Source organism: Rhamphochromis longiceps, linkage group LG15 (assembly GCF_057381845.1).
Source record: "Rhamphochromis longiceps isolate RC_006_pf linkage group LG15, R_longiceps_female_GT1.1, whole genome shotgun sequence".
NCBI classification, from domain to species: domain Eukaryota; kingdom Metazoa; phylum Chordata; class Actinopteri; order Cichliformes; family Cichlidae; genus Rhamphochromis; species Rhamphochromis longiceps.
This window is the reverse complement of record NC_140571.1, coordinates 10760315-10774094: the sequence shown is the minus strand read 5'-3', so window position 1 is coordinate 10774094 and position 13780 is coordinate 10760315. Positions and strand designations below refer to the sequence as shown.

Here is a 13780-nt window from a genome sequence, read left to right as displayed (position 1 = left end):
CCTCACAAGAACTTTAACATAACTACTATTGCATTAAAAACAAGCTCAAATATCAACATAATTAAAAGGATCCTTTAATTAATGTTATCCGTAATTTCATGTTTCTAACCGTCTTTCAACATTTATAAACCAACAGGTATTGTATGGACACACACACACACACACACACACACACACACACACCCTTGTTTCCTGGTCTTTTCAGCTTCACATGGAGCCTCCGTTAATGGGCAGTAACTGAAATGGGTGTGCAGACTCCAGCAGAGCTTAAGGAGATTAACCATTCTGTAGCCATATGAAATAATATTCCCCATAATCCCCGTCACCGACTCCAAAAAAATCCCTTCTCACTGTGTGGCAAGGGAGGGCCTCGATTAATGTCCTCTCTTGTTCTTTTGAACACACACACAAACACACACACACCTGGACAAAACTATTGTTGTGTGTGTTTGAATGTGAATATGTACACTGTTCAACAGTTTTTTTGTAAAGTCAATCAATAAATTCGGTCCCTTGCTCTCTCAGTGGCTCTCTCTGTCAATAATTCAACAATCCTGAAACATTTAATCGGACCGTGGAAGCAAGCCGTGTCCTTTACTCTATCCACTTTCACTTAACAGATGTTCTGACTCGAGGACGTTCTGCTGCTGTGTGTGGCCAACCACGCTAAGACCAAATCTGTGCACTGGTTAATCACAATTAGAGCCTTGTTTTGTCTCCAAGCAACTTATCAACAAACTCGTGAAGGTGTGATCGAGTCAAACAGAACAGTATCAACAAAAACCAGAATAAATACACCATCTCATAATCATCAAGTATTAACATTAATAACGCTGAGTGTTCTGACATGCTGAGGTTTACTGAGGAACAGTGAATCCCTATGCCCAAGGACGATCACTGTGCATGTCTAGCACTAGTTTTATTTCCTCTTTGTGTGAGTTATGATCCACAAACCATGTACTGAAAAGCACAATTGAGAGCCCACATTACCACTTCAAGGCCAGTGCCTTATTGTTTACATGTGTTTATCCAAGTTATTATTCTTTTCTGAGTGTTGATAGACGTCAGCACATGTTGCAACCAGTCCCCGAACCTCATTTTCCCTCCTTAGGCAAGTTTCATGTTTAACAGACAAAATCACAACAATAAACAAATTTCTGTTGCTGTTTGTTGGGCCACAGTTATTCAGCCCGAGACACTGATCGGCAACCCCTGCAAACCATCAGCTGCAAGAAGAAGAAAAAAAGCCTGACAGGTTGGCAAGTGGTTGGTGGAGGTTGTTAGCAGTCATTATGAAGTTGTTTGTCAAAGACGAGGCTTAGAGATTCGTCACCGACTGCTTGGCAACCACAAGTTGTAAGGAAATTGGTTGCAAGGAGGTACACAGTGCTAAAAAGAAAACATCCATAGTACAGGGTGGGCCATTTATATGGATACATCTTAATAACATGGGAATGGTTGGTGATATTAAAGTCCTGTTTGTGGCACATTAGTATATGTGAGGGGGCAAACTCCTCAAGACGGGTGGTGACCATGGTGGCCATTTAGATGTCGGCCATCTTGGATACAATAGGAAGAGGGCCATGTGACACATCAAACTTATTGGTAATGTCACAAGAAAAACAATGGTGTGCATGTAGTAGCCTTGGTAAAACAGAGAATTTAGTGTAAATGTACTCAAATTTATATAGTGCTTCTCTATTTTTACTGACAAAGCACTTCACATAAAAAGTCACATTTTATCCATACACTCATACAACACTTTATTTTGTTCTGTTCAAACGTATACCTACTGCACATCCATAGCCAGTTTAGAACAATATTAGCCTAAAATGCATGGAAAGAGCTCTGGGAAAAAGTACCCAGAGGATGTACTCAAAGCAGAAAGCCCCCAGCCAGCCTTCTTGTTGTCACTTCTTGTTGTGAAGTGACAGTGTTAACCACTCCATCACCAGGCTGCGCTAATACTGATGAATGGAAGACTGGAAGAGCACAAATAAGTTTAAGTGAAGGCACACACACATATATGCACAATGAGGTCTCTGTGGATGAGGCAGACAGCTAAAGCTGCTACAGAGGAAGATTCAGTAGTCAATGGGGATTCCTTTATGGAGTATGTCATATTTCACAGTGACACACACTTTCTCAGACACACATGCAAACACCATGGAGCCTTCTGCAGCGAGACGGTGATTAATGATGAGCCGAGAAAGTGCTTCAGGCAAAAGAAGGAAAAACAAAGGCTTCATACCGATGCCCATTTGAGTAATTAATTGAAAAGAAATTACCGAAGTAAACAAAACAACTCAAAACTCTCACTATGCATCTTTACGCCTGTTGCACTCGCAGGAATTTTTCTTCTAACTGTTTGAGAGTTTGAGCTTGCAGTCTGAGAGGACTTCCAAACCAAATACTTAATTATCTGAGAGGGAATAGGAAACTTCACTGAAAAAAATTCAGTAGTCCTGCAGCTGCCAAAGTTGTGATGTTATCATATCGACAAAATCAGTCCAGACTTCCAGTGTAAACACCTGTCAAAGTTCTCAGTCCTACATTTGTGGCAATTTCCACTACAGTAGGCATCCCTGGGAAAACATTTTACTACGATGACACACACAAGGTGAAAAAACAAAAAAACACCATACAGAGAGAGAGAGAACAGTCTCATGTTAAGTCACATACATCTCAGTGACTAATCAGACAGAAAGATAAACAATTCTGGCGATTTTGTGGGTGGTGAAAATGAGCCAGTAAAATTGGTCAGGGTGAGCTTAGATATTTATGGTGATGAGTCAAGACAGTCATAACTGTTCAGTCTAACAGGACAAGGTGAAGATTTTTTATGATCTTTACCAACATTAAGCTGACATACTTTAGGTTTACTCAAAGGAATATGGGTAAACCTAAAGTATGCTGGTATCCACCAGGTAATGGCTGCACGTTACGTCTTGAATTTTGTTTACTTCAACTTCTCTTTAAGGTGGCGGCAAAGGCATCAGGAAAGTCAAGCGTTAAAGAGTTTAAAGCCAAAAAATAAGGAAAAAAAAAAACAAGTCAAAGTGATCAGCAGATTCTACTAAACTCTGCAGTTCAGCAAGCCTCTTCGCTTTATTGTGCTCTGTTGTCAATATAGGTCTAATGGAAACAGTGACGAGTAAGGTGGCACAGGCCATTGTTTACCATACAATCACCAGACAAACATGCAATAACCAAAGCCGCATAATGTAATCACTAAAGGGAGCCATAAAGTAGGGAGTGGGGTATGTACAATGAACCTCCTGACCACTGCCAGGAAGGTGGCACATTATCTTACAGCTCTGACAAAAAGAAAAGAAAAATAAACATTAGAAAAAAAAACAATCAAGAGAAAAGTTCCTGATATAATACATAATTAAGACTTTTTTTATACAAATAATTAGAGATTGCAGGCATAATGAAACTGAAGGCCGTTATATGGAATGATTCCCAAGGCAGACTAATGTAATGTATAATTGAATGTACTTATGTAGCGCCAAATCACAACAGCTGCTTCAAGGCACTTTATTTTGTATGGTAAAGATCGTGCAACAGTACAGAGAAAATCCCAACGATCACACAACCTCCTGTGAGCAAGTATCAAGTAACCTCCGACTCAGAGAGGGCAAGCCATCTGCCGTGACAGGTTAGGGGTGAGAGTCAAGGGGGGATAGACACCGTGGAAGAGACCGAGATTAATAATAACTAATGATTAAATTCAAAGTGGTGCATAAACACAACCACCGGGCCACGGACCGGTACTGGTTCGTGAGCTGTTTGTTTCCGGGCCGCAAGAGTTGAGGCTCGGGTGAAATTAATGGTTTTCGGGGTTTTTACCGTTAACTCGGTTCCCCTGTGTCTTTTCCTGTGTTATAGTTGTGTCTTATTTTGAAAGAAATATTTAAGTGTTACCATATCAACCAGAGAGCGTTAAGGGGCAGAGAGGAGGATGTTACTCTCAGTGTTGTTGGTGCATTTCAGGAGGACGCTGCTAATAAAGTTACACAATTACACAGTGAATTCGCGTTTATTATTATATTTACAAAATACCACAGTTTTTGTCTTGGTCGTATCATTTTATTTTGTTATATTTATCCGTGACACCTTAAAGGCTGGTCCGTGAAAATATTGTCAGACATTAAACTGGTCTGTGGCGCAAAAAAGGTTGGGAACTGCTGACATAGTGGGTGAAAAGAGGTGCATGAAGATGAAACACTCAGTGCATCATGGGAAACCCCCAGTAGCCTAGGCCTATTTCAGCACAACTAAGAGAGAGTTCAGGGTTACCTGATCCAGTTTTTTAAAAAACTATGGCTCCTTCAGGATACATAGTGATTTTACCATTCTAACAATCTTCCCAGCAGCATCAGTAAACACAAGAACCCTGTCCGAGCTTGCATATGACAAATAAAACTGAGGGTGAAACTACAAAGCTTACCCAACAACTTCCCTCAGACCGTCATCACCTCAAACCAACATAGCTGACACTTGATGCACGTCTGGAACTTTTCCATCACACAGCTGGTGAAACCTAGCCTTATATTATTAAGACTATCAACTGATTTCGCTATTGCCGGTCTATGAATTACAAGCAACGGGTTCAACCAGAAGTGTCAGTTGCACAATGCACATGTCTGAATAAACAAATCCTGAGATGTTCATCAAGTATTAAACATTACATCAGCTAGTCTACAAAAAAAAAAAAAAAAAAAAAAAAAAAAAAAAAAAAAAACAACCCTCTTGATGACCCTCTTGTCCCGCAACTTGTTTATTCAGCTGAGGATATTCAAGTTGGCTAATGTCGCCAGTGTTTACGGGACTAAAAATGTGCCTGAAAAAAGCCAGCCGACAGCTGTTTCTGAAGACTTATCATTCAGTCCAAATATAGCAGGAGGTTCACACCAGCCTCTGCCGTTGCAAGGTTTAAAGTGCAAATATTTCAATTTACCCCAAAGTCATCTGTTGCATCTAATCTGAAGCCTTGGCTTCATGTGATCTATATTCTGCAGACAGTGTTATTTGCTGCCAAGTGGCCCATTACATTTTATTTCTTTTAATGATAGACACTACATACCACTAAGAGAGTTTGAGTGCACGACCTGCATGCTTCTGCCTGTGTGTTCCTGTGTGAGCTTTGGTTAAGTGGCACAAGTGACAGATGTGGCAGAAAATCCTTGTTTATTTTTCCTCAGGCAGCCATTCAGACATGTGTGTATGGTGCGTTTCCAGGCCTTGAGTGCAGTTTTAGTGCAGATCCAGGATAACAATAGCCTTTATATTCCTGCTAGATGAGCTCCCACCTGCTGCAGTATGTCATTATGTACTGGATGGAATGGATGTGCCTCCCTGTCGGCCCATCTTCTTCCTTCCGTCTGCCTCTTGTACACATCACTGATAAACCACAATCTAATACTTGATAAAAATCCATCCTTTATTTTGCTCCCAACAGATGTTTGTGTAGCTTTACGTGACACTTTTTTTTACTCTTTAACGTCATAAAATAAACATGAAATGCTGCACCAGGTTTGCCACCACTGTGCAGCTGTTGTCCCTTTCGCAAAAAAAGAAAAAAGTCAAAGCAAGGTTGATACCCTCATAATATGCCCTGTTGTGGATCACTTTATACCAACTGCAAACATGTTTTTCTCTACAGGTTGCTTTACAGTATATAATGTCTAATAACACATGCAGGATACAGTAGATAGCAGTACACGGTATTACATAAATGTACGAGTCAAGATAAAAGATTTTAAAAAAGATGAAATTTAAAGACGCAACTTTTAGTAGGAAATTCACGCCTTCATCTTTGGATATCTTGTAGGTTTTTCTGAATTAAGAATAACTAATCTCACTCATGCACAGCAATAAACTATATTGCTTCTCTCTTACTCTCACTGTTCTGCTATATCTACAAAAGGCTTCCCTGGACGCCAGACAAAAACGTGTAGGACAACATTATTAGAGTTTATTTTACTCACTGTGAAAGCTCTAACCATATATATATGGACACATCATATACACACATTCTTCCGGGTATTCATAAATCTTGAAAACTCAAGCTACTGTAAACAATGATTATCTGAAGATCAGTAAGTCAGTAAGTCAGCTAGTCAGTCATGAGGCATGTAATAACAGCTGTTTAACCACTATATAATATAAAATTACAACAATAAATTTTAAATAAAGGCAAGAATGAGCATTAAACACATTTAAAAAGGAACACATGCTTTAAAGGGGAAAAAAGGATAGCTGGAGGAAAAACAAAAGATAAGAAGAGAGAAAAGATCGTGACAAAAACTGATTATAAAAAGAGAAAGTCGAGAGTGTGAGCGTGGTCCTTGTCTTTGTTGTGGTCAGCATGGCAGTATAAGGGTTGACATCAAAGAGTAGAGGACGGACAGAGATGAGAGAGGAAAGGTCTGGAAACCATATGAAACAACAGGAAAAGAGAGCGAGAGCAAGGGAGTGAGCGAGGAAGAGACTTTAAAACAGAGGAAGGGAAAGCTGAGGCAAAAAGGAGAGCCGCTGAAAATTTGCTGAAATGTCATTTTACACTCACACAGAAGCTGTGAAAATGTTTTGCAATATTTCATGTAAAAAAAAAGAAGAAGGTATATTTGCATATATTTAGTTTCTGTGGTCTAGAGGCAAACACAGGATTTCACTTGAGATCTGCTGACGGTTCAGCTTTTGTTTGTCTCTCCGTAGGAAATACATTTGGGAACAAACATCAGGCTATTTGTGACACTTTTCCTCTAAAAACAATAGCTGTGTAAAAACCCGACCGTGACCTCGACTTGAATTTTCCAGCAGCGGTCCAAATGTAATGCATCTGTGTAAAGGCCTTTGAGTGTACAAATACACACATCAAAACAGATATATGAAAATAAAAATACCACAAAAACACACACAACCCTGAGGATGTCCCACTGCATCCTGTCAGGCAGAGGTCACGACAGTGGGGATTAAATCTTGCTCATCTCCCTGCATGCTGGTTAAACCCTGGATTACCCCACAGCACCCTCAATTGCCGACTTACTAACCTATAAGTCCATCATGTGGTGCTCTCTGATTGCGGAGATGTTCGCATGTTTGTGTGTCGACAGCAACAATGAAATCTCAACAGTAGATTTATCCAATTAAGTTTACTGCCGTCAGCATAAGTCCCCAACCTTTTTTGCGCCAAAGACCGGTTTATGTCCGACAATATTTTCACGGACCGGCCTTTAAGGTGTCGCGGATAAATAAGAAAACCAGTACCAGTACAAAAAAAAAAAAGATTTATTCATAAGACACGGGAAAAGACCCAGGGAAACCGAGTTAACAATAAAAACGATTTAAAAAAATAACAACAAAAAGAAAAAACCCTGAAAACCATAAATTTCACACCCATGCCTCAGCTCTCACGGCCCAGTACCATATGACTCACAGACCAGTTAGGGTCTGTGGCCCGGGGGTTGGGGACCGCTGCTCTACTGGACTGAGATCTGGTGACTGTGGAGATCATTCAAGGACAGTGACATCATTGTCATGTTCACCAAACAAGTTACAAGTTATCCAATCAGCACACTGTGTCATAGAGAGATGGATGTGACCAGCAACAATACTCTGGTAGGATGTGGCATTGACACTGGAGTGGCACCCAGTGTGGTCTTCTGCTACTGTAGCCCATCTGCTTTGTGCGTTCAGAGATGCTCTTCTGCATAACTTCTTCAACAAGTGGTTATTTGACTTACTGTTGTCTTCCTATCAGCTTGAAGCAGTCTGGACGTTCTCCCGACATTAACAAGGCATTGCCACCCAGAAAATTGACAACCATTGAATATTTTCTCTTTTTTTGTGTTAACAAAAAGTTGAAAAGGTACATCTAGTGAATATTTGGGATCCAGCTTATCAGTTTGTTTAGTTAAGTTTATATTTAGAGACAGAAACGGAAACAAAAAACCTTTAAACAAAAAAAAAGAAAAAGAAAAAAGGTGCTATAAGCAGCATCTGCTATTAGCAAAACTGTAATCGCAAACATATCCACCAGTTCAAGGATATTTTTGGACTTTCACAAGTGGAGATACAAATCAACCAAGATTATAAGGGCTTTCATCTGTTGCCATTCCAACACCGATGTGATATTTTTATTACTTTATATAAGTAAGGTCTCTCATGACATGTGGTTTGCTCAGGAAATAACTAGATCTATTACAGCTGCAGTTGAGTGACACAAGTGAGGAGGAGAAGCGGCCAGGAAACGGAGCCATTAACCAACCAGATTACCACAAAATGCGAAAACCAGCTTAGGCCTATCATCTTCTACTGGTGTAAAATAAGTGATAAAATACACTACTGTATACTGTAAGAATGATCTTGTGGCTCGAATCGGGGGTTAAACACAGTCAGGGCAGCGCTCGCATATACACAAATCTAAATTTAGCTGTTTCCTTATTAACTCGACTGTCTCCCACCATCAACAGCAAATCTGTCTCTGACAGATTATGTTTTAAGAAACTGCAAGACAGCACTGAGTCGATGGGATGTATCTAAATCCAGGGATGTATTGGAGCCGTGAGAGAGCACTGCCTGTAGATTCAAACACACAATCTCATACACACAGTCCAAGTCAGACACAGTTCACTGGCAATATCCCTCCACTTCCACAGCCCCTTCCCACTCATTTTCTCTCACTTTTTCCCTTCATTTCTTCGACCCATCTCTTTTGTTCCTGATGGGAGAAGGTCGACCTCTAGAACCAGGCCAGGCTGCCGGCGTTGGAACGAGCGCCGTGGGAACCGACTTGTGGATTCTGGCTGCGTAATGACTGCTCTCTATCGATGAATGAAGGGGACCACAGTGGGCCAGAGTGAATAGTGACTAGGGAGAACTGAGGTAGGATAAACAGGGCTGTGCATGTGAGTGTGCATTTGTGTGGCAAACAGGAAAAGAGGGTTAGAAAAAAAGCCACAAACACCAATTAGTTTATCCAGGCACGACTAATTTGTTGTTCGTTGGCTTTTGACATGGATGCAACTTTGATGTCAGTCAAGCAGTTCCACTGTTATTATCTGAATAACTGATTGCAGTCCCACTCTGAGGATGAACTCCCCCTCCCAACACAAGAAGAACCACTTGAACATAGCAACACACCCTAAACATGATAGCATACATTGCTACTCATGAAAGAGCATCGGGCAAAGACTATGCCTATAAATATCTGAGGGATAGGAGGAGGAATGTCCAAGCACTTAACATGTATATCAGTGTGTGTATGGGAGACAAGATGGACTGTAGACATTAGCAGGTCAGCTGGAAACATGCTTTTTTTTTTTTTATTCTGTGTGTGTGTGTGTGTGTGTGTGTGTGTGTGTGTGTGTGTGTGTGTGTGTGTGTGTGTGTGTGTGTGTGTGTGTGTGTGTGCGCGCGCGCTAGTGGGCATCAAGTTAACTGACAAAAGAAGGCCCCAAGTTTCTCCTTTCTCCAATTAACCTTCACTAGTATGACCTACTTTTAACATTAAAATAGCATACTCCCAAATCTACCCAGAGTTATATTTGGCAGAAAAGAATACGTTTCTAATATGTAGCTAAATTCATACTTCAAGTAAAAGTCAAGCTTGTGACATCACAGCGATGGCTACTTGGTGTACAGAAGTGCACAGACCTCTGGGGGAAGCAGAGTCTGGCGTGGTTCTCAAGGTCGAACTTTTCTCATGAGGAACAAAAGATGGGTTGTAGAGATGAAGGGGGAGAAATGACAGGAAATAGGTAGTGGAGGGATACTGTCAATGAACGGTGTCTGACTTGAACTGTATTTATGAGTCTGTGTATCAGTATGAGCTCCAAAACAATCAAGTATTGATGAGAAAGCTAGAGAGATAGATGTTTGGATTAGTTAAGGCATAATAATACATCTTCATCTGGAACAAACAGCATGGTTAAGGGACTTGAAACTGTTTTTATTTCTACTATCCATGGCATTAGCCTTATTAATATTATTAATACAATTGCACTTAATACAAGTAATACACCAGGGTGGAGCAAACGAGATCCATGTGCCAAACTTAGCAGGAGTGGCTGTTGTTGGCAGCCAGCAGAAATCCAAGCTAACCAAACTAGACTTTGTTTAAACTCTTGACTCTGAGTGTCAGGTGTTCCCCGCTGAGGCATGAGAAGATGACCTGTGACCTTTGCTCTGGGGTCCGCTCCTTCAGAACACATGGATCAACAGTGGAATAAAGCAGACAAAATACACACAATGAGGAAATCCCATTTTCCTATCATGTCTCTGTTCAAACTGCCACTGATTACACTGAGTGTAGAGGTAGGAGTGCGCAAACACACACACTCTTACTTCGCCCTTCCTTCAATGTCAGTTTTTCAGTGCACAAGAGCCCCTCTTCATGCCCCTCACCAGTAACATGATCTGGCTCAGAGCTCTGAGGTTAGCGTAGGAACCCTGAGCCACAGGAGCAGAAGACAACAGGGTGACCAGCCGCAGATATTTACAAGCAGGCTGGTAAATTTATGTAATACAGTGCATTCCTCAGGGTTGGGTAGTCAGCACTACCCAACAAGCAACATACCATTATGTCTCATCAAGGATTTGAGGTAAACACCAACTCTAAACACTGTCATTTAACAGCCGCTCCTCACTTTGTAAACCAGTGAGAAACAGCTGTAAAATAGCACAACATGGCAAAGAATGCTTTGTTTCCTGGAGTCATGCGCATGACACAGTAACTTTTATTCAAATACCAAATTCAAAGTAACTCTGCCAGGTGTTCTGGCATATTCAGATCCAGGACTCTTTTCATGGATTAACGCTGGAGGGCACTTCAAAAAAAAAAAATACAGGTGTTTCCATGTGTGGAAAAAGCTGGCGTTGAGCTTCAGTGTCTGCGTTGTAATAAATCTAGACTCAGCGCTTCTGTAAACCTAACACACGGCTTTGAGGGCGTGTGGGAACTGCAGATCGCGACGTAACACACCGCATTCCAGCCTACTCTCTCACACCTCGTCTTCGGCTTCTGATGAATCAGGTCTTTAAATGAGACAAACCCTTTCAGAAAGAGCTCCCAGTCCCGCCTAAAACCGCATCAAAACTTCCAACAGGTACAGAAAATGGGAGCAGTCGAGTCATGACTGGGACTGGTTGCTGTCATGTAGTGGGCACCCCTACACCCCTTCACCTCCGTCTGGGATCTGTCTGCCTGTTCGGCTTATCATTTCTCTGCAGTCACTTTTGAACCTGTGTGTGTTTGTGTGACAAAGGGTGAGTCATATTTAGACACAAGGCAGGATGGACAGACGCAGATCAAATGCAGGAGGAAGGACAGTAAAAAGGAAACAAAAGTGAGTGAGTCAGAGATGAAATCCTCCTCTTTCACTTGGGTTTAGAGGAATTTGCACCAATCTTCCCAGCACTACTTTGCAATACATTTCGGAAGCAAGTTAGATAAGAAAAAGAGGCAGGGACTCAATAGAAAACATGATCCCTTAACTGCTGGGTTTACACACATTACCACATAACAGAGTCTTAAATAGGTGTCGAGAGGCAGATATGCAGTCATTCAAAGGCTCTGCCTCAGGTATGCAGCTCAGCAGGCCTATCTCTCAGTCTTGCTTGCACAGTCACCAGAGCATGAGTCAGTCTCAGTTAATATTTAACCCTCCTAAAGGAGGGAGCTTTAATAAAAGCAGGCTAAACAAATCACAAAACTTTAAAAGTAAAGAAATTGATTTTCCACTTGTCTGTGTGTTTATCAGCTTTATGGACATTAAGGAGAGATGAGGAAGGTGAAGGGTCTCCTGGGATCTCAGTGCCCTTTGAGAACCTGGATACAGATGGCCAGTATGTTGAGAGGATATCCATCATTTCTGACACAATGCCCCTGTTAACATAAGTCCCAATCAGGCAAATAAAGCCATGTGGGCAGGAGTCAGTGGTCACTCCTCTTTGACTCTTTTAAAAAGACAAATCATGACAGTCACCTTGGACCTCTCCACACTACTGCGCATGTTATCATAACAGGAAAAGCCAGAAGGTAGACGCACCTCTCTCACACAGACATATTTAAACTCTCGAATCATACATAACATGCACATCATATCTACAAATATGAACTCACTGCATGCATTTTTGCATGTCTCTGGATCTCATTTAGTGCTCTATAGTGGCTTGTAAGCATTTCATAGAAAGCTAAAGTGATTGGAGCCGAAAGATCAGTAGAGTAAGAGGGACAAAAACAAGTGGCCAACAGTGCAGACTCACGGATTTTCACTTTCTTGGGATCAAGCTTGTGGACTTCATCCTGCAGAATTTGCAGGCGCTCCTCGATCCTGCAGGATCTTCTAAACACCATCCCCGCCTCCATCTCGATGCCCAGGAAGATGTCGCTGGCATGTCGGGAAAGGTCGGAAAGTTGATGTATTACGTTAGTCAGCGTATGACAGCCAACCTCATCCAGCGATGAGAACAAAACGGGTTTTCGCAGTTTGCGTTTGCCGGCTTCTTCCCTGGGTTTCCAGCCATCCTTCTTCGCCGATAGCCTGCTCACACGGCGGGGCTCGATATTCCTCTGGTGAAAGGGCATATTTATTTCATACCAATAACTCCAGCGGGACCGAAAAGTGTTCACGCCGAGAAAAACAAAGCTTTAAAACAAACCCAACACGAACTCCCTCCCCGCGGTTGAGGAATAATCCTTGAATCCCGCCATATTCTGATTTTCAAAGCATGGGGACTTTGTGCTGCTGTACACTGCAGACGTTGCCTCCTAAAGTCTATTCAAATTCAACCAGACACAGTGCAGGCTGGAAAGAAAAAAAAATCACAAGGAAAAGTAGGGAAAAGTACAAATAAAAACCCGGAAAATACTACAACCACCTGTAGCGAGTGGAGCCGGAGCCAGAAAGAAGCGCAGAGTTTACCTGCCTCCCTCCGGAGAGAGCGGCCTGTCACAAAACAAGGACCGGAGCTCTTCAGAAAACGGAACAAGGAAGGAAACGAGCAGGAAACCTGGAAGCTGTAGATCCTGGATCGTATTTTTTATTTATTTATTTATTATCTGAAATCAAAATTAAAATCTTTCTCAAATGGTTTGACTTAATAAGTCTTATACTTAGTTTTTTTTTTATTATATATATATATATATTTATATAGAGTTAGTAAATCTCTCATCAACCCTAACCCTGACTTTACATAAGTACATTAACCCCCCCCCCACCCCCCAATAAATAAATAAATAACTGTCGAACACAAACATTCATTTTATTAATTTATTATTTTCGTTTTTCTGCAACTGAAAAAAAATGCCATCCATAAATTCAAAATTTGAGTCAGCTTAAATGGTCTTAGCATTTTAAGCTAGTACCTGTCACACTAATTTTGAATATGTCGAGATTGTCAGACACAAATGTAATTATATGTATTTTATAATTTCTAGAGTTTATTTCAATTTCTTACATTTTTAGCTATTTTGAGTTAGTAAGTCTCGGATCGTTTCTCAGTTTCTCATATTCATGAAAGTCATCAAGTCAAAAATCATAGCGTTAACAAAATGATATGTAGGTAGCGTAGTCTGGATACTTTGAGGTAGTCATGTTATTTTCTTGCTATTTCGCTAATGTTTCTCTTGTCTGTTGCACATTTATTTTTAAAGGGGAATTTGCCCACAGTTATTACAGAGCAAACAGACATAAGTTTTTTTCATACCATTTAAAATAACCTCATGGTAACACATTCTCTGAACACTTGTCTGTAATTTATGACCTCAGTG

At 41.0% G+C, this 13780-nt stretch overlaps 1 protein-coding gene across 2 annotated transcripts in view; it reads right to left on the bottom strand.

Annotated features, from left to right (window-relative positions):
• Window positions 1-12825, bottom strand: part of nhsl1b (NHS-like 1b) — a 101152-nt gene extending 88327 nt beyond the window's left edge. Inside the window, exon 1 of one of the 2 annotated variants that reach the window (XM_085381802.1) lies at window positions 12274-12825. In XM_085381802.1, the coding sequence (XP_085237928.1) occupies window positions 12274-12595 (322 nt within the window). In that variant the 5' untranslated portion in view covers window positions 12596-12825. The remainder of the gene's footprint in view (window positions 1-12273) is intronic. The other variant, XM_085381805.1, reaches the window with a different exon arrangement.
• Between the last annotated feature and the right edge of the window lie 955 nt (window positions 12826-13780).